Raw genomic sequence first — 25,291 nt, 5'->3', positions numbered from 1 at the left:
AGTGCAGTTCTAATATCAAAGGTTCAATCCTGCTCATTTTGAAATGTGTTTATGTATGATATTATAGTGCAGTTCTAATATCAAAGGTTCAATCCTGCTCATTTTGAAATGTGTTTATGTATGATATTATAGTGCAGTTCTAATGTCAAAGGTTCAATCCTGCTCATTTTGAAATGTGTTTATGTATGATATTATAGTGCAGTTCTAATATCAAAGGTTCAATCCTGCTCATTTTGAAATGTGTTTATGTATGATATTATAGTGCAGTTCTAATATCAAAGGTTCAATCCTGCTCATTTTGAAATGTGTTTATGTATGATATTATAGTGCAGTTCTAATATCAAAGGTTCAATCCTGCTCATTTTGAAATGTGTTTATGTATGATATTATAGTGCAGTTCTAATATCAAAGGTTCAATCCTGCTCATTTTGAAATTTGTTTATGTATGATATTATAGTGCAGTTCTAATATCAAAGGTTCAATCCTGCTCATTTTGAAATGTGTTTATGTATGATATTATAGTGCAGTTCTAATATCAAAGGTTCAATCCTGCTCATTTTGAAATGTGTTTATGTATGATATTATAGTGCAGTTCTAATATCAAAGGTTCAATCCTGCTCATTTTGAAATGTGTTTATGTATGATATTATAGTGCAGTTCTAATATCAAAGGTTCAATCCTGCTCATTTTGAAATGTGTTTATGTATGTTTTCAGACCGTAACAGCAGTATGAAGCAATGTGTACAGAGCTCATTGGCCGCTGTACTTTCTCTTGTTTGAAATGCTCAGTTTGAATGCTGCACCTACCTGTCAGGCTGATCAATGGGAGACCTCCATCCAGCTATCAAGCCTGTGGCCTCTTTCAACCTGTCAAAACCAAGATACTGAATCCCAGAGGCCTGGGTCCAGCCTGCAGTCTCCAGCTGGACCTGTAGGGGTGCATTAGTGGGCCAATGCACAGTTACCTGTGCATTCCCACTTCCCAGCCCAGATAAGCAACTCAACATGAGCGGGGTTAAAAGCATGGTCTTTACTAGGTTAGCCACTGGGGACCCTGAAGTCAATGCTCTTCTCTTCCTTTCCATGTATGTCTAACCCTGTCTGCGCTCATGCTCTTTCTCTCAAAGCTTCTATAAGGAGAGAATATAGCTGGCCCACCAAGAGGATAGGGACATCTCCCCGGGAACCAATGTTTTTAAAACAACTAGCCCTGCACAAGACCCTTTGCGCTCCCACTGCCACATTTATAATACATACAAAATGACAGTACTGTACACTGAGCTGCGCTGTCAAAACACTATGGACTAGGGATGAGCTCCGGGGGAAGGGTTATTTTCAGGCACGCCGCGCACTGCACTTGCTCGCACATGCATAAACAACTTCCACTAAGAAATCAGTTTACGTTTTCATTGAGGGGGTGGGCCCACTGCATTGAATCTGCACTAGATGGCAGTCTAGTAGAAGCACTGCATTGAATCTGCACTAGATGGCAGTCTGGTAGAAGCACTGCATTGAATCTGCACTAGATGGCAGTCTGGTAGAAGCACTTTATTGAATCTACACTAGATGGCAGTCTAGTAGAGGCACTGCATTGAATCTGCACTAGATGGCAGTCTAGTAGAAGCACTGCATTGAATCTGCACTAGATGGCAGTCTAGTAGAAGCACTGCATTGAATCTGCACTAGATGGCAGTCTGGTAGAAGCACTGAATTGAATCTGCACTAGATGGCAGTCTGGTAGAAGCACTGCATTGAATCTGCACTAGATGGCAGTCTGGTAGAAGCACTGAATTGAATCTGCACTAGATGGCAGTCTGGTAGAAGCACTGAATTGAATCTGCACTAGATGGCAGTCTGGTAGAAGCACTGCATTGAATCTGCACTAGATGGCAGTCTGGTAGAAGCACTGCATTGAATCTGCACTAGATGGCAGTCTGGTAGAAGCACTTTATTGAATCTGCACTAGATGGCAGTCTGGTAGAAGCACTTTATTGAATCTACACTAGATGGCAGTCTAGTAGAAGCACTGCATTGAATCTGCACTAGATGGCAGTCTAGTAGAAGCACTGCATTGAATCTGCACTAGATGGCAGTCTAGTAGAAGCACTGCATTGAATCTGCACTAGATGGCAGTCTGGTAGAAGCACTGAATTGAATCTGCACTAGACGGCAGTCTGGTAGAAGCACTGCATTGAATCTGCACTAGATGGCAGTCTGGTAGAAGCACTTTATTGAATCTACACTAGACGGCAGTCTAGTAGAAGCACTGCATTGAATCTGCACTAGATGGCAGTCTAGTAGAAGCAGTGCATTGAATCTGCACTAGATGGCAGTCTAGTAGAAGCACTGCATTGAATCTACACCAGATGGCAGTCTAGTAGAAGCACTGCATTGAATCTACACCAGATGGCAGTCTGGTAGAAGAACTGCATTGAATCTGCACTAGATGGCAGTCTAGTAGAAGCACTGCATTGAATCTACACCAGATGGCAGTCTAGTAGAAGCACTGCATTGAATCTGCACTAGATGGCAGTCCAGTAGAAGCACTGCATTGAATCTACACTAGATGGCAGTCTAGTAGAAGCACAGTGCATTCTTAAGTGGCAATTACACAAACACGTGATGTGCCCAGTCCATCTGTTGTACAGGCAGCAGTCCCAGTGTATGGGTTATGGACATTTTACTCAATACATTTAATAGGACACAAAACATAGAAAGGAGAAAGATAAAATAAAAATAAAAACAGGAACAAGATCAAGATCAAAACCAGACCTGGACAGCCACAGTGTCTCTATACTGAGCATTAGCAGATTTGAATACAGTATAATCCAACGTATTCCTCATTTCCAAACGTGTCAACTCTCCCTTACTCCCTGTCTGTAGAGAGCAAGGTTTAGGACCTCTGTGGCAGGCATGCATTTGCATGTCGTGTGATGAGCACATCTGCTAAATTGTAGTCTTTCACTTATGAATGCAAATTTGAATGCAAATATACATGCAAATGTCAAGCTTCTTGGGTAACAACATACTCTCACATAATTCTAAGCAATGTTGGAAAGGCATACTTTCTGTAAAGTATGCAAGACGGTGGTTGAGGGGATCAAGCATGGTGCTTGTGGTAAGCACAAGAGGTCACAAAAACATCAAAAAGCCAGCGACGCTCCGAAAATCAGCGCTTCAAATAATAACTTCTGTTACCAAAGGAAAAAACAGAGATTAAGAGAGTTACATATGCAGAGACCTTTACAGGCCTTTGTGACTAGTTCAGCAAAACTAGTAGGCATGTTCCCAGACTCACACATTGCAAAGTATTCTGCAGGAACGTCTAAAAGTCACACAAATAGTGAAAGAGCATTTCTATTACAATTTCAGCATCAATATTGCTTTAGAAATTCAGATTGATTGATAGCATAGAGCAATAATGTGTTCATTTAAAATAGAAGATAATTGACAATGAAGTGGTATTATTGATCCTCCTCGTATATAATATTTTCTGATGTCAATGTGCAGCACCAAACTCAGCCTTTAGGTTTGTTGCGTGATAAAAGTAACAACGCTAACTGTATATGCTGTGCTGTCGTGCAAGATCAACTATAGTAGACCTGCTGCCAAATCAGCCACCTGCAACTACAGGACAAGAAGCACCATAGGAGCCAAGACAGAATTTGATTGTGAAGCATCTCATGGTTGTTTTTTCAGATGTACAGTACTGTGCAAAAGTTTTAGGCAGGTGTGAAAAAATGCTGTAAAGTAAGAATGCTTTCAAAAATAGACATGTTAATAGTTTATATTTATCAATTAACAAAATGCAAAGTGAGTGAACAGAAGAAAAATCTAAACCAAATCCATATTTGGTGTGACCACCCTTTGCCTTTTAAACAGGATCAATTCTTCTAGGTACACTTACACACAGTTTTTGAAGGAACTTGGCAGGTAGGTTGGCCCAAACATCTTGGAGAACTAACCACAGTTCTTTTGTGGATTTAGGCAGCCTCAGTTGCTTCTCTCTCTTCATGTAATCCCAGACAGACTCGATGATGTTGAGATCAGGGCGCTGTGGGGGCCATACCATCACTTCCAGGACTCCTTGTTCTTCTTTACGCTGAAGATAATTCTCTGTATGTTTCGAGTCGTTGTCATGCTGCAGAATAAATTTGGGGCCAATCAGATGCTTCCCTGATGGTATTGCATGATGGATAAGTATTTGCCTGTACTTCTCAACATTGAGGAGACCATTAATTCTGACCAAATCCCCAACTCCATTTGCAGAAATGCAGCCCCAAACTTGCAAGGAACCTCCACCATGCTTCACTGTTGCATGCTTCAGCCAAATATTTCAAATTTTGACTCATCAGTCCAGAGCACCTGCTGCCATTTTTCTGCACCCCAGTTCCTGTGTTGTCGTGCATAATTGAGTCGCTTGGCCTTGTTTCCACGTCGGAGGTATGGCTTTTTGGCCGCAAGTCTTCCATGAAGGCCACTTCTGACCAGGCTTCTCCGGACAGTAGATGGGTGTACCAGGGTCCCACTGTTTTCTGCCAATTCTGAGCTGATGGCACTGCTGGACATCTTTCGATTGCGAAGGGAAGTAAGCATGATGTGTCTTTCATCTGCTGCAGTAAGTTTCCTTGGCCGACCACTGCATCTACGGTCCTCAACGTTGCCCGTTTCTTTGTGCTTCTTCAAAAGAGCTTGGACAGCACATCTGAAAACCCCTGTCTGCCTTGAAATTTCTGCCTGGGAGAGACCTTGCTGATGCAGTATAACTACCTTGTGTCTTGTTGCTGTGCTCAGTCTTGCCATGGTGTTTGACTTTTGACAGTAAACTGTCTTCAGCAACCTCACCTTGTTAGCTGAGTTTGGCTGTTCCTCACCCAGTTTTATTCCTCTTACACAGCTGTTTCTGTTTCAGTTAATGATTGTGTTTCAACCTACATATTGAATTGACGATCATTAGCACCTGTTTGGTATAACTGTTTAATCATACACCTGACTATATGCCTACAAAATTCCTGACTTTGTGCAAGTGTACCAAGAAGAATTGATGCTGTTTTGATGGCAAAGGGTGGTCACACCAAATATGGATTTGATTTAGATTTTTCTTCTGTTCACTCACTTTGCATTTAGTTAATTGATAAATATAAACTATTAACATGTCTATTTTTGAAATCATTCTTAATTTACAACATTTTTTCACACCTGCCTAAAACTTTTGCACAGTACTGTATATTTTCCCTTTTTAAAAGCAATTAGGAGACGATATCACAGTCTATCATTCTACCAAGCAAGTGGAAGTTTTACTGATTCGCTTCATTACCTGAAGATAATGACAGGGGACAAAGGAGGGCAGATCAATCCGTGATTGATGACGCACTTGCATTCATTACAATGCATCTACTGTCTTACAAACAAAAGCACCTTTTATTACAATAGTGCAAATATACACAATATGCTTTCTGAAGTACAAAAGTGCCATTCAGTGGACGTGACCCACAACATGAAACAATGCAAGAACACAAGTGCACCTTCAGAGAGGGATACATCATTTCAACGGTATTAGTACTCAAACAGTAATGGATCTTCTTTTGTACACTCTACTGTGGGTGTTGATATAGGTGGCACAATTGGCCTAAGTGAAAATGAATCCCTATGTAAACAGTCCTATTAACTGTTTTTCAAACAGAATTGTTTTGGACATGCACGTGGGTTGAACTTTATTAGACCTACGTTGCACTGCCTAAGAATCTTAGGACAAAATACAACTTCACTGTAGAACGTACTGTTGGCGAGACTGGGACTCCTGTGTCCATCTCGTCACGAGTTTTTATATAATGAGATTCACACTGACGCCTAATATAGCAGTCCTTCTCATTCTTCTCATTTGTGTTTTGTAGGAACATGTTTTAGGAACGTGCTTGTTCCTTTATACAAAGAAAAAAAAAAGTTTATTATACTGAGTTTAGATTCTGCATGGGTCAGAATATAAAACTGCATTACACAACATTTCTAACAGCATGCATACGCTTCCATGTACATGATATACTCTTTTTGGTTGTGCCTCCTCATTAATTATAGTGGGTGCAATGCTCTGTTTCCATTTCTTCCGCTGTCAAATCAATGAACACACCTTCATACCGAATGGAAATCATGATTATCATTGTGGGGGTTCTTGTAATATGCCCACGTGAACTGCGCAGCGTCGCCACTTGGCTGTTATTTTGAAATGACGTGGGCGTGTCTAAGAGACTGACGCCCGGCTGTTGTTTAACTCTGAAAGTTTGCTGTAAGAGGCTGTCTCTGTTCATACAGGACGCTGCTAAATCATTGATGCGCGCGTCTTCCCTTCACCGGCAAAGGAAATGAAGAGACTGCAGAAAAAGTACTTGATTTTAATCATCGGGTACTCTGTAGTGCTTCTGTTGATCCCCTACGTGCTGGATTACAGTAAAACGGACCCCCGCTTTCAACCTGGACTGCAGAAGCAGAGGTGCCCAGATTTGGAGAACTCTATGGGGTTGTGGAATATAGAAGAGAAAGCCAGCAACGAAACCGGTATGTCGGAGGAAAACGGCAACGGAGGCAAGACAAAAACGTTCATTTATTTGCATGCTACCTGGAGGACAGGCTCCTCTTTTTTAGGGGAATTATTCAACCAGCATCCCGATGTGTTTTATTTGTACGAGCCGATGTGGCACATGTGGCAAACCCTGTACCCCGGGGACGCGGAGAGCCTCCAAGGGGCACTGCGAGACATGCTTGGCTCGCTTTTCCGATGCGACTTCTCCGTCTTAAAACTGTACACGGCGACCCAGAACCTCACCACTTCGAGCATATTCGGCTGGAAAAAAAACAAGGTGATCTGTTCGGAGCCTCTGTGCCCCGCGTACAAAAAGGACGAAATTGGCTTGATAAACGAGTCGGCTTGCCAGAAGTGTCCGGCGAGGGACATCAAGTCTCTGGAACGAGAGTGCAGAAAGTACCCCGTCGTCGTCATCAAAGACGTGCGCGTTCTGGACCTCGGGGTTCTCGTGCCCCTGATGCAGGACCCCTCTCTCAACCTGCAGGTCATTCAGCTGTTCCGGGACCCCCGGGCAGTGCACAACTCAAGGCTCAAATCGAAACAGGCGCTGGTGCGAGAGAGCATCCAGGTGCTGAGGAGCAAGCAGCGCTCGGACAAACACAAGAGGATGTTGGTGCCCAACAGGTCGCAGCGCGCTGACAGTTACGTGTCCAGCGCCATGGAGGTGATTTGCGAAAGCTGGCTTAAAGACCTTCTGCTCATCAGGAGTGCACCCCGATGGGTGACGCGGAATTACCTTAGTCTCCGCTACGAGGACCTCGTATTGCATCCCGTTAAGCAATTGCAGAGTCTGTTCCGCTTCTCCAACCTCACCCTCTTACCAGCCATTGAAAACTTTGTGCTCAATATGACACGGGGTGATAATTACCCTTCGGATAAACCTTTTCTGATCTCTTCAAGGGATGCCAAGGAGGCCATACATGCTTGGAGAGAGCGGTTGAGTCTGGAGCAGGTCCGTCAGGTCGAGGCTTATTGCAGCGAGGTCCTGAGCCTGTTAGTGTATCATTAAATAAACACGGAGACAACAGAAAGACTTCAAAGAAACAAAAGCAAGGTAAACAAATGCGTGTTGTTTTAAAGCATTGCGTGTTCTTCCCAAGCATTGCAGCATACATACATGCATACTTATACGGTTAGGTAGGCATTAGGATATGCAACACATTATTTATAAACAGTTTAGGGTTTATTTTAATTGTTTGATAATATAGCCAACTTTAGACGCACAAAACATAAACACAATTAACATTATAGGGTAACGTACAGGCCTATAGTCTATGTTCTATAATGGGTTTATCATCTGTTGCGATTTCTTTTTCTTAAACACATTATTTCTTACAGTTTCAGTGTACATACCATACAGTGCTTTCCGAATAAACTGTGAAAAATAAAAACAAATTAAAAAAAAAAAAGTACCACACTTGGCAAAAAAAGGACATAGCCAGGGGAATATTTTCTGAGAGGCTTATGTGTTTATTCACCTTTAAAACAACATTAAACATTAAAACAACATTAAAACACGTCACGAACATTAAATTATACTGTGGTAGAAAAATACGTTGCAGCGCTGCGCTGTGTGGAATTGTATGACATGTCTTAAATAAATACATTCTACCTTCTGCACATTCCGCAGTACTCTACTGGTTATTATTATTATTATTATTATTATATTATTATTATTATTATTATTATTATTATTATTATTATTATCAGTGTCCGTTAGTCTAACCATCTTCTGATTCCTAAATTTCAGTTAATGTTTGTGTGTATGTGTGTGTTTATATATATAGAGAAACACACCAGCATTACTGCAGCTTGCTGTGGTTCTCCACATAACACTACCATCAGGTCGGCGCGTCAATTTGTGAGAATGTGGGGCAAGCAGGAGGAAACTGTTTAGAAATATGTTTAGTCTAAGTATTGACATGGCCAGATTACTAGTTTCCGTTGTCGTCACTAAACAGAGTAGATACCAAGTCAAGGATGAGCGAGTTACGCGTCTCAGAATTACATCAGTCCTCAAGCCTCCCTTTCCACTCCCGCTATGTGCGCCACAGATCGAAGACGTGCTTCCTGAATCGCGCACCAGTCTCTAACCCAGACATTACCAAGCCACCTGAAATGTTGCAAACTTCTACAATATGTAGCGCAAATCAAAGGTAATATCTGTATTTTTCTTTCTTTTAAACTTCTCTATTAGTTATAATATTTGGTTTACCTTAAAAGGTTTTATACACGCAGTCTGCTCAATATTTCCATGCCCAGAATATAACAGCGTTTCCAGTATATAGCCTCCCCATGCTGCAGACAGTACCAAGAGCACGCGTTAACAGAGCGCTGAGGAATGCTTCAGGAGGGAGGGGAGGAGCGCTGCCTCACTGCACTCTCCTAACAGGGTTGAAAAACACTTGCAAGTCCATTAAGAGAGCATGTGTTTCACCCCTGAATTAAATGGTGCATCATCAGGTACAGAGCAGTGTACAGTGCTGGGGCTGGCTGTGTTTGTAAGTGCAGGTACTGTAGCTGTACAGCAGCATTCTTTGTGGCTCAGCCCCTTGGGTGTGTACATTTAGAATCTACAGTGTTATTATACACATATTACCAATATATATATGTGTGTGTGTGTGTGTGTGTGTGTATGAATACATCACCTACTTACTGAATTGAAAGCATACATTTGCATCATAGCCCCATATGCAGACACAGAACTGGGATTTCCACTTAATCCTTATTACACTGAGATCAAATCCTTCTGAGTTTTTTATTTAAAGTTTTCGTTATTTAAAAAAAAAAAGTTTTCACTTCTGTTTTAAAATATTGTTACTTTGTTACAGTTTGTCTGGAGAGGAAGGAAACAAAATATTCTAGAAATTATACAAAAATACAGTAAACAAAAGGAACAAACGATAAAGCAGTTAAACATTCGGCTGTTTTTAATGTTTTTCAGTTTTTTGGCCCTAAATGAGTATGCATTGTATGTTATACCTGACTTAAAACACACTATCACACTACACAATACAAAAGAAAGGAACTCTGAAGTGCCCATGCTTCCAGCTACCGCTGTAGGACTGTGGTACAGATGAACAAGTGGTGAAAAGCAATTGCAAACCCCTATGGAAACCAGCCTTGACAAGGAATGTTCAGACCCCTCTTCAAATAACAATACGCAGTGTGGCGCCCTTTGGATTAACAGTGGTCGAGCTAGTCACACGTTCACACACAACAGCAGGGTCATCGCACCTAATTATTAGAGAGTCACTGTCTGGCCCAGGGGTCATTCCTTACAATAGTGAACAAGCTCTGCCAGAACATGCTAAATTGAGGTTTTATTTTATTGTATTGTGTTTTTATTTATTTATGAATGTATTTCTAGGGCTGTGTAACAGGAGTTGAGCCTGAAGCTGACACAATAAAAGCAGTATGTGCCGCTGTGTGGCGTGTCAGTTGATTTGCTGGTGATTTAGGTTCAGGGTGGGTTTTTTCCCCCCCAAGCAGGTAAGGCAGAGAGGATGCACACTGTGGTGTTTAGAACTATGGAACTATAGAAGGAAACTGTGAAATGCCTGGAACAGGGGAAGAGAAAGGGGATGGAATCGATACACACACAAATGAATAATGACATTCCATGCAGTTTAACCTTTGGAGGCCTTGCTACAGACCACGAGACAAGTGAAGAGAGTCCACTTCACAAAACCTTTCCGACAGTCTGGCATGACTGGCCTGCCCTACATGCTGCCAGGGGAGTGTGAGGGGGTTCCCAGGTCAGGATGAGAGGCACGTGCAGGGTAAACACCATGCAGCTGACTGAGAGCCTCCCTGGCCCTCCTCATCCCCAGCCACAGAGACACTGGTTCTTGTAAGGTGAGAGTAGGGAACTTTACTGTCCCAAGGGGTGTTGGTTTGCCCCAGTTTTACCCAGGAGACTCTTTCAGTTCACGGTTTACCTTGGAGTCGTTTGCAGGTCTGTGAGGGGAAGCTCTCCTGTCTCTGTTTCACAAGCACCAGTAAATAAATACATACATACAAATGAGGAACCTATTTGTATTCTGAGGGCAAATAAAATGCAGTATGCAGATCAGGTTTTTATTATAGGCAAATGCATTTTAGTTTAACTTTAGTTTGAATAATTCACACTGTCTGCTTTGTAGTACTTGTGAGTTGAATTGGTTTATTGTAGCATGCATTGCAGGACACCAGGTTTTCTTTATATAGTAACAGTTTACTTGTGAAGTGAATGTACAGGAAAACCACTTTAGTATAGCTGCCTTAGTTTTCCACTACTGAATTTAAATTCCACTTTACAGGCGTAAGACACATCAATGTCCTTAACACAGTACTGAGAATTTAGTGACTAAGGATGGAACCCAAGTCTCCAGGTTCACAGTCCATAAACCTGTCCTCCCCGCTAAAGGAGCCAGGCTGCGTTTGCAGAGCAGACAGACTTACTGCAGAGTTCACTAGACCGTGAGTCTGCCAGTCGCTCTCGGGACTGCTGAGGCTGTGCCAGCCGCTGAGCAGCAGATGAAATTTTCCCTGAGTCTGTGTGCTTTCAATCACAGCCCTCTCTCACCTTGTGAGTCTCTGCCAAAGTCAGGCATGGCAAAGGAATGAGATCTGCAGGATATTAAGACGGAGATGCCAACAGGCTCCCCTGTAACACAACACACAAGCCTGGCAGACCTGTGTGAACATTCACATTGTGATGAAGATATGCAGCAGAGGGGTAGCCATCCTGCAAGGGTTAGGACCAGTATACTGCTGATAAACTAGGACCAGTATACTGCTGATATACCTTTCTACTTCAGGGTTCAATTCACTCCATTAACACTGATTATGTTACAGAAGCAATAATTGAGCTGGGATAAGTAAGCAATGAGCTTTGTGTTATTGCAGTAGTTTTTCAGGTCCTGTTCTTGAGGATTTCTGCAGTAGAAGCACAGTGTTCCTATCTTGTGTAACAGCCAGCAGCACCATGCTTTTTCTACTTGCTCTCCAGCCCCATACCGAAACACAGCTTGTTTAAAGAGCTAGCTTGCTACACTGTTTAATGAAACAAGAGGATTGGTTGCTAAGCGATTTGTGGAGACCTGCTGCTGCTCATTCCTGGGGTGGCTGTAATTAACTTATGACAACCCATCCGTGAAGGCACTTGAATATCACCGTTATGAAATGGTATTAATTGGGATATTGTTTATATGTTGCTTTTCTGACTGGATGTAGTTGGCAGTGAGGCTTTCAAAATGAGCATCTGTTCACGTAGCAAGGCAGAAAAATACAGTAAAAAGCAACACAGAAGGAAAAGGTTTTAAAAGGGAGCCTTAGATACACCGGCCATATGCTTTTCAGCACTCAAAAGCTGTCACTCCACCTCCATTTTGTGCAGGCTTATGATGAGACTGCTCTGGTAGCAGAAGTCTTAACCCATTATTAGTACCTACAGTTACAGTACAAACATAAATGGCACATCGGTATTGTACAAATACTGTACGATTTCATGAACTGTACTTCTTCACTTTGCTTTTCCAGGAAACTGACATTGAAAAGAACAAAGTGCACAAGCTACTGTACGTCATCACTGATTCACCATGCCCAGAGGTAGACAGAAGAGAAGAGCAAGTATAGGACAGCTGGAGATTGCTCTACTGCCCTACTGCCCTGCACAGCAGCCTGGGGAAAGGAACTTTCAAGTCAAAATATTTGCTGTTTTCAAATCCAGTCCTGGAGGGGCCAACCTACCACAGGTTTAATATTGCTGGGCCAGGTATATTTAAAATGATTAGATACAGTGTGTGGCTAGAGGAATAACTGGTTCAATTCAAACACTTATGGACTTAAAGACCTGTCCTGGAATAAGAAAGACTGCCTCCCTCTCCCTCTCTCTGTTTACAGCAACACAACTGTATGCAGCATTTCGATTTTTATAATCCTTTCTCTAGCCCTTAAGAGAGGGGGAGGGAAGATGATACAGTGCCTGGGGCACAGCTTTATTCCATGCAGGTGGCGGTTTTGTCTTTTTTTTTTTTTTTTTTTGCCCAGCACAAGCGAAGCAAGGTTTTAAGTAGAAAAGGGCCAGCCCCCTTTTTTATGTTTTAAACTTGCTAAATGTAAAGTCATTTGACACTATCGTTGTAGGAAACCAGTAAGCACAGACCAATGAACCCTTACAGCAGGTAGAGACACCTCACATTGGACAGTGAGAACTAGGAGCACCGCCGCCACAGCTTGCAATGGCCCAATAGTCTGTAACTGTTATTACTGCAACAGCTGAATAGAAGCACTGTTTGTCTCATATTAAAAGAGCAGAAAGGCAGTATTTGCCCAAGGGACAGCTCTGAAGGGGCAGAACTGAAAAGCTGTAACCAATTAAAATGTGAAGCAATACAAAAAATATTCATGTGATCCAGTAAAGTGCTATTTACATCCACAAAAAGAATGACCCCATTATTGAAATGAAGCTGTTATTCCATTGTACTGTACCTAGTGTAACACGAAGAGTCTTATTTCAAAATAAGAGTTTAGTTTAATGTTTTATCCACGAGTAGGAAAGAGTATAGAACTAGGGTCAGATTGCTTGTGCTTCCAGAATCAGCTTTGAAAAACTGGAGAACTGACATTTCAAGCTGTACATTTACATTAGCTGGCCCAATAAAAGAGTAACACTGTAACAGCAGCATGTGGGCAGTATTTCAGAAGAACATAAGAAAGTTTACAAACGAGAGGAAGCCATTTGGCCCATCTTGCTCATTTGGTTGTTAGTAGCTTATTGATCCCAGAATCTCATCAAGCAGCTTCTTGAAGGATCCCAGGGTGTCAGCTTCAACAACATTACTGGGGAGTTGATTCCAGACCCTCACAATTCTCTGTGTAAAAAAGTGGCTGCTATTTTCTGTTCTGAATGCCCCTCTGCCTAATCTCCATTTGTGACCCCTGGTCCTTGTTTCTTTTTTCAGTTCGAAAAAGTCCCTTGAGTCGACATTGTCAATACCTTTTAGAATTTTGAATGCTTGAATTAGGTCGCCAAGTCGTCTTCTTTGTTCAAGACTGAATAGATTCAATTCTTTTAACCTGTCTGCATATGACATGCCTTTTAAACCCAGAATAATTCTGGTCGCTCTTCTTTGCACTGTTTCTAGAGCAGCAATTTCCTTTTTGTATCGAGGTGACCAGAACTGAACACAATATGCAAGATGAGGTCTTACTAGTGCATTGTACAGTTTTAACATTACTTCCCTTCATTTAAATTCAACACTTTTCACAATGTATCTGAGCATCTTGTTGACCTTTTTTATAGCTTCCCCACATTGTCTAGATGAAGAGATTTCTGAGTCAACAAAAACTCCTATGTCTTTTTCACAGAGTCCTTCTTTAATTTCAGTATCTCCCATATGATGTTTATAATGTACATTTTTATTTCCTGCGTGCAGTACCTTACACTTTTCTCTATTATATGTCATTTGCCATGTGTCTGCCCAGTTCTGAATCTTGTCTAGATCATTTTGAATGACCTTTGCTGCTGCAACAGTGTTTGCCACTATTTGTGCCTATTTTTGTGTCGTCTGCAAATTTAACAAGTTTGCTTACTATACCAGAATCTAAATCATTAATGTAGATTAGGAATAGCAGAGGACCTAATACTGATCCCTGTGGTACACCGCTGGTTACCACACTCCATTCTGATGTTTCTCCTCTAATCAGTACTTTCTGTTTTCTGCATGTTAACCGCTCCCTAATCCATGTACATGTGTTTTCTTGAATCTCTACTGCGTTCAGTTTGAGAATTAATCTTTTATGCGCGACTTTGTCAAAAGCTTTCTGGAAATCTAAATAAACCATGTCATATGCTTTGCAATTATCCATTATCGATGTTGCATCCTCAAAAAAATCAAGCAGGTTAGTTAGACATGATCTCCCTTTCCTAAAACCATGCTGACTGTCTCTGTTGCAGGTCAGGTTAAGTGACGTTAGCCAGACAGCTAACCTGACTCTGTTAGATAATTTATGCTCTGTTGGTACTTTTGCATCCTTTACAGACCATCCCAGATCCATTTCCCACAGTAAAAGCACAGCAAAGTTTAATAAAGCACTGAAAGCATGGTAAAGCACAGGCAAGCATTCTAAATCCCAGAAAGGCATATTAATAAACATGGCAAACCAGGGTAAACACATATATAACCATGGGGAAAAGCATAGAAAAAGTGGTAAGCTTTTCTAAGGCGTTCTGGAGAGCGACTGGAATTCTATACCCTAAGGGCTGGCTGTAAAGATTGTCAAATATCCCTTCAGAACAACTGAAACTCCTTGCAGACCCAGCTTGTCAAACCAGGCCCTTTCTGCCTCTGTGTGATTACCCTTTTGGCAGTGTTGTGGCAGCTCTTTCTAATGTTTTGGTTGAACCAGTACAGAATCCTGACATGTCTTGTTATGTTTCAAGAGAGGAACATGTGTTGATGACTGCTGAGTATTACACTGAAATGTAGGTTTTAAAAGTTCTCACTTTTCTAGAACTAAATTGTGTGCAAATGCAGATTTTGTAGCATTAATAAAATGGAACAAGCTACTTTTTTTTTTTTTTTTTTTAGACAGTAGGTTTTTTCCAGTTCTGATAACACAGATGTGCATTTCTTAAGAACCTAAACCATGTGGGTTATTCCACTGTAGCACAGAACCCCACCTATACAATTATAGAGGTGTGCATCACAGCCACCCCTCCTCACCCACCCAATACAAAGTGGAATTTAACCTCGATTTTTTTCTGGACATGTTTTAATGTACAGTACAATATACTGTCATGTATGGACACTACTTATTTAGATAAACCCTAAATGTATTTTTTTTTGGTGGAGCATGGAAGCTTTATCATTTCCCAAAGACATATTGCACATGAAAGGGAGAATGAGAGAGCCACGTCAGATACCGTGTATGCATGAGAGAGAAAGATAGAGCCTCCAAAAGGGCAAAACCTCTTATCAATGAAAGCAACAATGTCATGCAGCTCCTGTTTCTACGTGTCTGCTGTTATCTTGGGTGCCCAGAACGTCTTAGTGGAAGATTACTGCTCAAGGAAGTAGTGTGTACAGACCTATAGTGAGCAATTAACGCCACAAGTTTCACTCAGGCAATCACTTACCGTGCAGCTTTTTGAGACATTTGACATCCTTAAGCTTAAAAAAAAAAGACCAGTGTCATTCAGCCATTTAAAGGTTTCTTGTAACAATAATGCAGGAGCAGACTATCTTCGGTCACAGCCTCTACAGCTGGAATACGTTCAGCATTACAGGTTTCCATTCTGTGAAACATGTCTCTCCTTTCTAGGATTTAAGGATGAACTTTTATAGTATCAAAGAACAATAGCTTCAGACAATTTTAACATAATTTCTATTAAATGGCATCCCGCAAGATGTTACACCCACAGTGCAGAAGCTAGGAATCTGTGCACCAAGATTACAGGTACCTCTAATTACAGATAGTAACTTGTTTTAAGAGAGTTGTGAACTAAAATTATTATAAAACAACCTTTACTTAATACTTTATTTTATTCTGAATTGTAGATTTAATTATCAATCATCAGAAATGAGGTATATTCCAAGGTGCACAACAGTCTAATCCATTCCTAGTTTTACTATGAGTTTAATAAGACACACCTGAGCTTGTTAGCTGTGACTAATCAAGCTCCTTGTAAAACATGAAAAAAGGCTAGTCAATGTCTGTAAAAAATGAATTTACACTCAGCGTTTTGAGATTATATATATATATATATATATATATATATATATATATATAAATAAAAGATCGGGATGACTATGTAACAATAGCAACTGTTTTGCCACTGGCTTTAATTGATATTCCAAATCCTGTTTCCTGGGATTCGTGTGGTAAGTTACAGCTCTGGTTGAATGCTCCCATTGTACAGCAACAACACAAAGCAGTGTTCCAATCATTCAGCCCTGGAGCTTTGATCGCTGGTCTCACTCCAGCCCGGATTGGTACGGACTGAGAAAAAGCACAGCTTTGTCAGACATCAATGTCACTTCAGAGAAATTATTTCTGCATGGGCTGGGGCCATCTCACAGCCCCCAGTTTGTGAACTGCTGAAATAGAGAACGATGCTGCTCCTCTGTCCAGTTTGTGAACAGAGTAAAAGAACAGCATGGTGCTCCTCTGTCCATTTTGTGAACAGAGTAAAAGAACAGCATGGTGCTCCTCTGTCCAGTTTGTGAACAGAGTAAAAGAACAACATAGTGCTCCTCTGTCCAGTTTGTGAACAGAGTAAAAGAACAGCATGGTGCTCCTCTGTCCAGTTTGTGAACAGAGTAAAAGAACAGCATGGTGCTCCTCTGTCCAGTTTGTGAACAGAGTAAAAGAACAGCATGGTGCTCCTCTGTCCAGTTTGTGAACAGAGTAAAAAACAGCATGGTGCTCCTCTGTCCAGTTTGTGAACAGAGTAAAAGAACAGCATGGTGCTCCTCTGCCCAGTTTGTGAACAGAGTAAAAGAACAGCATGGTGCTCCTCTGTCCAGTTTGTGAACAGAGTAAAAAACAGCATGGTGCTCCTCTGTCCAGTTTGTGAACAGAGTAAAAGAACAGCATGGTGCTCGTCTGTCCAGTTTGTGAACAGAGTAAAAGAACAGCATGGTGCTCCTCTGCCCAGTTTGTGAACAGAGTAAAAGAACAGCATGGTGCTCCTCTGTCCAGTTTGGGTGCCTGGGTTCCAGATCAGAGAAACTAACAGGTACTAACTGGCACATCTGCAAGCAATCTAAAAGAGCAATTCAGACCGAACAATACTGCACACTGGTATTGTCACACCAGGTGTCCTGATTACTGTTTGAAGGCAGTGTGTATTCTGTATAGGGTTTCTGATTTTCAGTGTTTTACCCCTCTTTTCAAACTCTCCTTTAAGAATGCAGAACTATATTGATATTAAGATGAGTCGCTTTGATTTGAAATAAAAAGGTAAGACTTAGAATTTAAAAGCCCATTTATTTGTTGTGTCAAAGGCAAAACCATTAATTAAATCAAATTTACTATTAAACACGTTTCTCAGTTGTGATTGAGATACACAACTTACTTTTTGAATTTTAAAGTAGAGTGGAAAGGTTTGGGTAAAAACACATAAATCAAAAACCCTAATTACGCATTGTATGTTAGAATATCATTAATGTACAAAAGATGTAATTTAAAATGAAAGCCTTAGGTGCGAGTGCTTGCTAACTCCCAGTCGTGAGAGCCTGTGATTGTGATGAAGTCCAGGGCCTTTCCTTGGGAATACTGGTTGCTGGGAGAGTTGGGGGTCCAGCTGGGTAATAAACTCACCCGGCATTGCCCTGGGTGGAGGCTGTTATTGCTGTTAGAAATAAAACAAATACATGCATTTAAATATACCTGTGTTTGTTTCTTAACCTCATGCACTGCACCAAGGATTGCTAGAGAAATAACATGCACTGTAACCAATGGCACTGCTTGTTCCTGAGCATTAACCAATGGGACTGCTTGTTTCAACTCAGTAACCAATGGAATTGCTTGTTCCTGAGCAGTAACCAATGGGATTGCTCGTTTCAGACGCCACTGTTCTGTCAGGCTTACAGGAAGAATTTAGGGGTCTTGCTCGAGCGTAGGTACTGAGAGGGTCAGGGTCAGTTCTTATTTGTCAATTTCAATTTTATTGCCCATTCCTTTTTAATGAATTAGAACATGTCATTCAAAGCAGCTGGAGCCTTTCCCCAAGAACCTATTGCACATGAAAGGGAAAACTGCAATTAGCAGCTTCTGTTAAAATAAGCTTCTCACAGTGGCAACAAATTACTTAATTTGAAGTGATGGTTAATCAATTAAAATTGGCTTAAAATGTAAGCAGTTGAACAAATAGCAACAATTATTAAATGTCTCTACAATATAAATTCCAATTCCTTCTAAGGAACTTGAATTGGAATTGATTTAAAAAAGGAATTGGAATTGAAAAATAGGAATTGACCCCAACCCTGGGAACCAGTAATGCTGCTTGAAGAAATCTAATGCCTGGACATATGCTTCCACACGCTCCCTTCAAGAGAACTCAAGACTTCCCTTCACACCTAAGAGATCTCAAGACCAAGTGTAGTTGAGATCTGCACTCTCAGTGAAATTCTAAGTGTAGTTGCTGCTAAGTTCCAATGGGGATGTGAATTATAATGCCCATTACAGCTCCTCAAGGAGGGGGTTCTGTTCTCAAGGTATGATTAAAAAAGAAACAAAAAGCATAATGAGGGATTGTCATGGGAAACACAACACTCCCTGCAGTGGCCGAGAGATATTTAAAAAAAATAATTCACATGAACATGGAACTGATCCTGCTGAAAGCACTGAGCTGGTTCTTTTGCAGGAATGCCCCCCCAAGTAAAATACCAGCGTGATGTACAGATTTTATTGACAGAGATAGAACACATGCAGAACAACTCAAGGAAGCAAGGAAAGTCTCCCTGCACATCCTGATGATCAGCAATAAGGAAGATTGAACTGCTATATTTACAGACTGACACGGTTTGTGACACACAGCACAGAATAAGAAGGTTCCTGGAATTGTTTGTTGGGAGAGGTGCTAATGGTTCCCACATGAATGCCAGACAACAAAACATTGTATAGGCAGCTATAGACAAAAAAAACTCCACTCTCGTGAGGAGTCCCCTTCTAAAAGATGGAATCCATTAGGTTGTGTATAGCAATGTACGACTGGCTCCAACAATATTGGTGCTACCGCAAGAGAAGCAGCTTCTACTAGCTATTTGAAACAACAATTGTAGCACAAGTGTATTACTATAAACACACAGTACAAGATTCATGCCCACTTAGCAATGTTACTGAGGTGTAGAAAACAAAGTTCTACCATGAAAGACAATAAAAATGACCACAAGGGCACCATTAAGTTTCTATGAGAATAAAAATGACCACTGACCACAAGAGGGGCAATTGTGTCTATGGTTTTTCAACAGCACTGAATTTAATCACATTTCTAAGGCCCACATATAAAAAAATATTCAGCAATGAAAGTGATGTGTAACAGATAAATAAAATGTTAAAAACCTGTCACAAAGACAGCCGGAGTGGGTGGCGTCAGACCAGAGCCAGGAAATAAAATAACAAGAGAGGTGGAGTTTGGTGGAGCTGAGCGAATGCTTTTGTTCAGCATTTAATAAATAAACAGAACAGAAACTAAACGGTTGTAACAAACACAAACAGGACACGGCACATTCGCAAAAATAAATAGACAAACAAAAACGGACTAACACTACACAAAACCAAGTGAGCAGATATTTTAACTATTATTCATACAATTTTTCACTATTACCTCCGTCTCCAATCCCGTTCTCCAATTACCAAACACAGAACCCCGAGTGAGTGAAAACATGCTGCTTTTATGCAGCTGTACTGAGACTCGATTGCTAATCAATCATTCAATTGGAGTCGCGGTACAGCTGCACGTGAATTAATAAAGTGCAATTCCCCGTGCTCATATATTATTACTTTTTACTTGCACGTGAAGTGCTGTGCAATCCTCGTGCCTAAATACAAATATACATTTTTAAACATGTGAAACACAGGCCCATTTATATCCCATGTACCAATGCCTATACACCAACATTTAACACACCACACGCAACATACACAGAAAATACACACAGGGGCAGGCACTTTGTCACAAAAGCTCCCATCTTTTGGAATTATTTTGGCCTCACAAAACTCTAGTACTTTTAATAAATCATGAATGTTAATAAGAATAAATCATCAAGAGATAGAGATTATATATACAGTGATTTCCAGAGAGCCAAGTGGAAAACTACCCCTGCAGTATATCTTGTAAGGTAGTACTGATCTTACTGGCAAATAATGTTAAAAAATGGTCTATTCATTCTATTATCTATAAGATTAAAACAACATCACATTACTGTTTACAGACATAAAAAATCTAGCAATCCTACATTTCTACACACACCTATACAAACTGAAATTATTGTTATTCGTAAGATATATGCAGCTCTCGTCCTCACTGTTTTACCTTCACTGATTATTAACGTTATTAAAAACTAGGTTCAAAAGAAAAGCTGCTAGAACACGCTGCAATATATGAGGACAAGACAGGATATTCATGTAATGAACAAGACACAATGACGTCACACTTGATTGCAGTCCAGTTCTAGAGTGCCTTAAGAGAGGACAGAAGAACCACACAGGGATAGATTCTCAAACCTGTTTACTCCAATTCGTCACTAGCGCAATTTCTATCTGAAAAACCAGGCATTACAAATTTAAAACCAATCAGAAACACCTTGACTACTTTCAAATTAAAGACTGCCTTGATTATATCTGATTATATGTGGTTTAGTAACTTTATTGGGTGCGTTTCTCCGTCCGGACGTCTTGGAGTAAACAGCTTGGAGATCGTAGTTAGTTTCAGAGCACTGTGGCTGTAGACTGTAGTGTGCAGCTGGGATTGCAGTGCAGTTCTTGAGATGTTAAACCACAGTTACAGCCTGACAGCAGTCGAACTCAAGCCTGCAGTAGACGTGCCAATTGCAATGCATTGAAAGTGTATTTAAACTGCAGTGGGTTTTTAAATGGAGAAGGCGAGTGCACAATAGCATTAGGCTTCCCAAGTCTCCACCCAACACAGTAAGACGGTGGCTCGGACTGACAAAGCTTAACCGAGACCGCTGCATGATCAATTGGTTCCCTTTGTATCTTGTGGTTGTTGCTATTGCACAACAGAGCGCTGGATGAAGCTTTATAGAACTGGGCTCATGCTTCTTGTATGCAGCTGATCAGGTTTATTACACAGAAACCTTTGTAAATTAGCCAGAGACTTGTACTGTATTAATGCACATACATTGTACTAAACTTGCTGGGATAAAAGCAGGGTCAGAAGATGTCTGTGATTCTTACATTCTGGAACATCCAATAATGGAGTTTCCGACAACAACATGATGTAATATTAGCCACAGCTCTGGTTACATTAAAAAGGGGGTTACATTAATGGGGTTTGCGTCATGCTTACATTGCAGAGCTTCCAGTTTGTTAGCAGAGATTAACTACAGTAAGACTCACAATGCAGCCCAGGCTTCACGACCGGCTAGGTGTTCCTCCTTTGAGGGCTCAGTCTTTTTTTTTTTTTTTTTTTTTAGCAGCAATGTAAAATAACAAGGAGGATGGATTGACATCACAAATGCGTTCTTCTGCCAGACACTTGAATGTAAATGAAATGTCTCTAGCTCAGTTAAACAGTTCCTCTTTCCCTTCTAACCCACAGGAGCACATTCCTCGGAGGAGGCACAGCACTGAACTCATTTTATATACTCACATACCCATGGGTGTTTCATCATTATTCTTATATTTTTTCAAAAAGGTTGTCACTACTAGTCCAACGACTGTATCTCCTTCACTGCTCAATATACATGAGCCACAGTCCTATCACATTAAGCTTGGAGGGAATGAAATGCTGCTGTTCTCTTACACCCTACCCTTTTCTAAAACAGGTTGAAAGTTTTTAACTGGCTGGGACCAGCATTCCTTTACTTCTTCATTGTCATTCAGTCAGTCCCCGCTGCTCAGCTCAAGCGTGGTCCTCAATGGGAAACACCAGGCGAGTGCCTCGATGGATCAGCTCGGGGTCCCCCATCTCGAGCTCTCGCTCCAGAGCCTCTTCGGAGGTGCTCTTGGGTCTCGTGCCGGAGGAAGCCGAGTGGGAGCCAGAGGCCCCGTTGGCAGTAATGGCCGTGTCGCCGTACGCGAGCGTGAGGTCACCGTCATTCAGTACCAGGTCAGAGTCCGTGCCTCTCAGCTGCTCCTGGTTCTGGGGGCAAAGAGAGAGTGGGCAGTGAAGGGACGGGGTAGAACAGGGGGCGGGGATGGGACAGCCAGCACACAGGGTTACGAAGGACAGTGAAGAATCAGATGAAAGGTACTGCTAAGTAACAGTAGGTTTTGAACGTGCTGCAATATGCTGTGTTTTGCGAAGGTGTCAGAGTGACTTTGCTGTAGTATCCTCATGTCATGCAAGGGTGGATTGAGCCTTGCTGCTTGACTGGTTCATTAAATTCTTCAAGATACACTTCAAGATACACTGTGACCCTTTCCCCCCACCTCAATCCATTTATAACATACTTGAGGAAATGCTCCTTTCAGTGCAGTTTGGAACACATTTTAAGCATCATACTAAGAGTAAAACTGTAATAAGCAATACTTGGGAGTTCTTAAAATATGAAAATAGTTTTTAAAATGTTAAAAGCTTCTGCCTGATTTGGCAGCCATTTCTGTTTTGTTTTTTTGTAACCAATAGAAGATCTCCCTTTTCCACAGCTAGCCAATCAGAAGTGATTGGGGTGGGACATAAACGCTCCCTAGGTCAGCTATTGGAAACTCATTCTCGAATGTCGTTTGTGTGACTGGGATGTGTTTTGCGACTGGTTCACGTGAAGCGATGTGAACTGCTCTGAATCCACGGCTGTCATGTTAAACTATTTAATCATTTGTTTTACTGCTCTTCTTCAACACTGGACTGGGTAGTTAGGGTTGCAGGGGGATATTTAATAACCCCCTGCAACAACAAGACTGTATATATAAGCATCGCTCAGATATTTCACTGTGTTAAATGAGTACTGTACATTACTTAAAAAAAAAAAAAAAACATTTCCATTGGGGGCAGGTTACAGAGCAGATAAGAAACTTTTGAACACAGGAAATAATTGAACAGCTTCTAATGCAGATAAACTCTTTGACAAGACAGAATAAAAACCAGCACTGTTGTGCCACTATTTTAAAGTCAATCCACACAAGCCCGGTTTGGTTTGTACCCTCTTTCCCAGCTCTAGCTCTTACAGGAAAGCAGAGCTCCATCACTTAAAGCCACCAGACCTTCAGTATGTTTTGCTTCAGTCTTTAGTAAGTCATTTCTCAATACTGTACAGGAAAAGGAAGCGAGGGAGAGCCAAGTAACCATGCCAAAAATAACTATGAGTATGCTTGAGGGCCCGCTATGGGGAGAGTCTCATTAGATCCCTCAACAGTCATGGAAAGCTGAACTGTTGCACCAAACAGCAGCACCGGATTCATGTTTCAATTTCTGCGTTTGTTTTTTTTTTAAATTTGGAATAGGCAATTATTTTTTCTCATTTTCTCCACAATTTGGTAAGCCCAATTACTGTTTATATTTCAATCCGGCTCACTGCTGCCACCGCCGCACTCGGGAGAGACGAAGACGGACACACGCGTCCTCCTAGTCGTGAGCCATCAGCCGTCCGCTTCTTTTCACTCTGCAGGCCCAGCATGCAGCCACCTCAGAGCTACAGCGTCGACCCTGGCCGACCTAAGCACCCCCTCCCCCCCAGGCGGAGCTTGACCAATTGTGCGCCACCCCCTGGGAACTCCCGTCCACAGTCAGCAGTGGAATAGCCTGGACTCGAATCGGCGACTTCCAGGCTATAGGGAGCATCCCGCACTCCACGCAAAGCGCCTTTACCTGCTCCAGCTGTGACCTCTTCCCACCACAGGGACAGGAAGCAGTTTGAGCCATTCCTGGTTTTACTAAGAGACACCTGAGCTTGTTATCTACACACGCTGTGGCTAACCAATCCTCTAGTAAAACCCTGGGGTACAGTTCACAATTTTGGAAACATTCATCTTGAAATATAAAGAAGAAAGTTTGTCTGTCTGTCTGTTCCTTTATGCATTGGGACCCCACAGGAGCCAGTGCAGCCAAACTCTGCATGGCCTCCTCTTTCATCCAGGGGAAGATCGAGGGCTGTGTACTTTTATTTAGTAATCCCATTGCTGGATCACTACAGTAGCCATGTTTCTCAAATTAAAGACACCCACAAAACCAAAAAATAAAGAACAAAAATTAAAAAAAAAATTAAAAATGGAATAAAAGAAAAAGGGAAAGGGGTCAGAGAGCATTGTTCGACACCCAAGATTGGTAAACTTACAGGAAACCATAAGGCTACTGTTCCCCAAATTGTCATGCATGAAATACTGAATTTCTTCAGGCAACCCCGGGTACTTCAGCTAGTAACCTATAAACACTCAACAGCATTGAACTTAGAAAAACTGAAAGAAATTTCTGACTTTGAAAATGTTGAAAAAAACAAAAGACTTCTAGTAAAAAATGAATGAGTTTCTTTTAGTACAACTAAAGGTATTTTAGGGTGTATGTTTATAGAAATATTCAGTACAACCCAGCCTATCAAGCAGTTTTTGAATCTGTCGACACCCCTTTCATGACAACTGACCTCGTAGGCCTGCGGACTGGTCAAGCACCGAGCTAGAGGACTGCAGCATCCCGGCAGAGTGGCAGTCAGGGGGGGGCCGCTGTGCGTCAAGATCGGCTTCAGGTAACTGAAATTCCACAATCAAGGACATGAACTTTTCAAAAAGAACAACTGAGACTCAGACGGAACTTAAAATAAATAAACAATCAGTTTGATAACTGGAAATAAAAGCACTTCAGTTACTTTCCTCTTCACGTGGGTTCGGACTGATTTTGCACTCAAAAAAATGAACGAATTTCATTAAAATACACCTTAAAATAATGGCTGGATGTAGTAAACAAACAGCAGGAATTCTACTTCATTAGAAAGAGGAGACAGTGATTTCCTTTGACCCGATCGCCCAATAACATGTTTCTAATTGCTAGTAAAGGATCTCGAATGTGGACCTTCAACCTATGCAGTCTATGTTCCAAATCAATCT

At 41.4% G+C, this 25,291-nt stretch overlaps 2 protein-coding genes across 2 annotated transcripts in view; one reads left to right on the top strand and one right to left on the bottom strand.

The window, feature by feature from the left end:
• Positions 1 to 6,270: 6,270 nt before the first annotated feature.
• On the top strand, positions 6,271 to 13,341 carry LOC121321007 (carbohydrate sulfotransferase 7-like). Its single transcript, XM_041259896.1, has 2 exons — positions 6,271 to 7,634; positions 12,104 to 13,341. The coding sequence occupies exon 1, from the start codon at positions 6,360 to 6,362 to the stop codon at positions 7,587 to 7,589; it is 1,230 nt and encodes a 409-aa protein (XP_041115830.1). The 5' UTR covers positions 6,271 to 6,359; the 3' UTR covers positions 7,590 to 7,634; positions 12,104 to 13,341.
• Positions 13,342 to 20,399: 7,058 nt separating this feature from the next.
• LOC121321006 (sodium/hydrogen exchanger 7-like) overlaps positions 20,400 to 25,291 on the bottom strand; it is a 45,116-nt gene continuing 40,224 nt past the window's right edge. Inside the window, exons 15-16 of the mRNA XM_041259895.1 lie at positions 24,832 to 24,937; positions 20,400 to 22,397 (exon numbers count right to left, since the gene is read on the bottom strand). Of these exons, the coding sequence (XP_041115829.1) occupies positions 22,158 to 22,397; positions 24,832 to 24,937 (346 nt within the window). The 3' untranslated portion in view covers positions 20,400 to 22,157. The remainder of the gene's footprint in view (positions 22,398 to 24,831; positions 24,938 to 25,291) is intronic.

The sequence above is a fragment of the Polyodon spathula genome, chromosome 9 (assembly GCF_017654505.1).
Source record: "Polyodon spathula isolate WHYD16114869_AA chromosome 9, ASM1765450v1, whole genome shotgun sequence".
Taxonomy (NCBI): Eukaryota; Metazoa; Chordata; class Actinopteri; order Acipenseriformes; family Polyodontidae; genus Polyodon; species Polyodon spathula.
The sequence above is the reverse complement of the archived record's forward strand: the minus strand, read 5'-3'. Positions and strand labels throughout refer to the sequence as shown.

Coding starts and splice junctions, on each gene's coding strand:
- LOC121321007 (XM_041259896.1), top strand. CDS start 6,360: ATGAAGAGACTGCAGAAAAAGTACTTGATTTTAATCATCGGGTACTCT.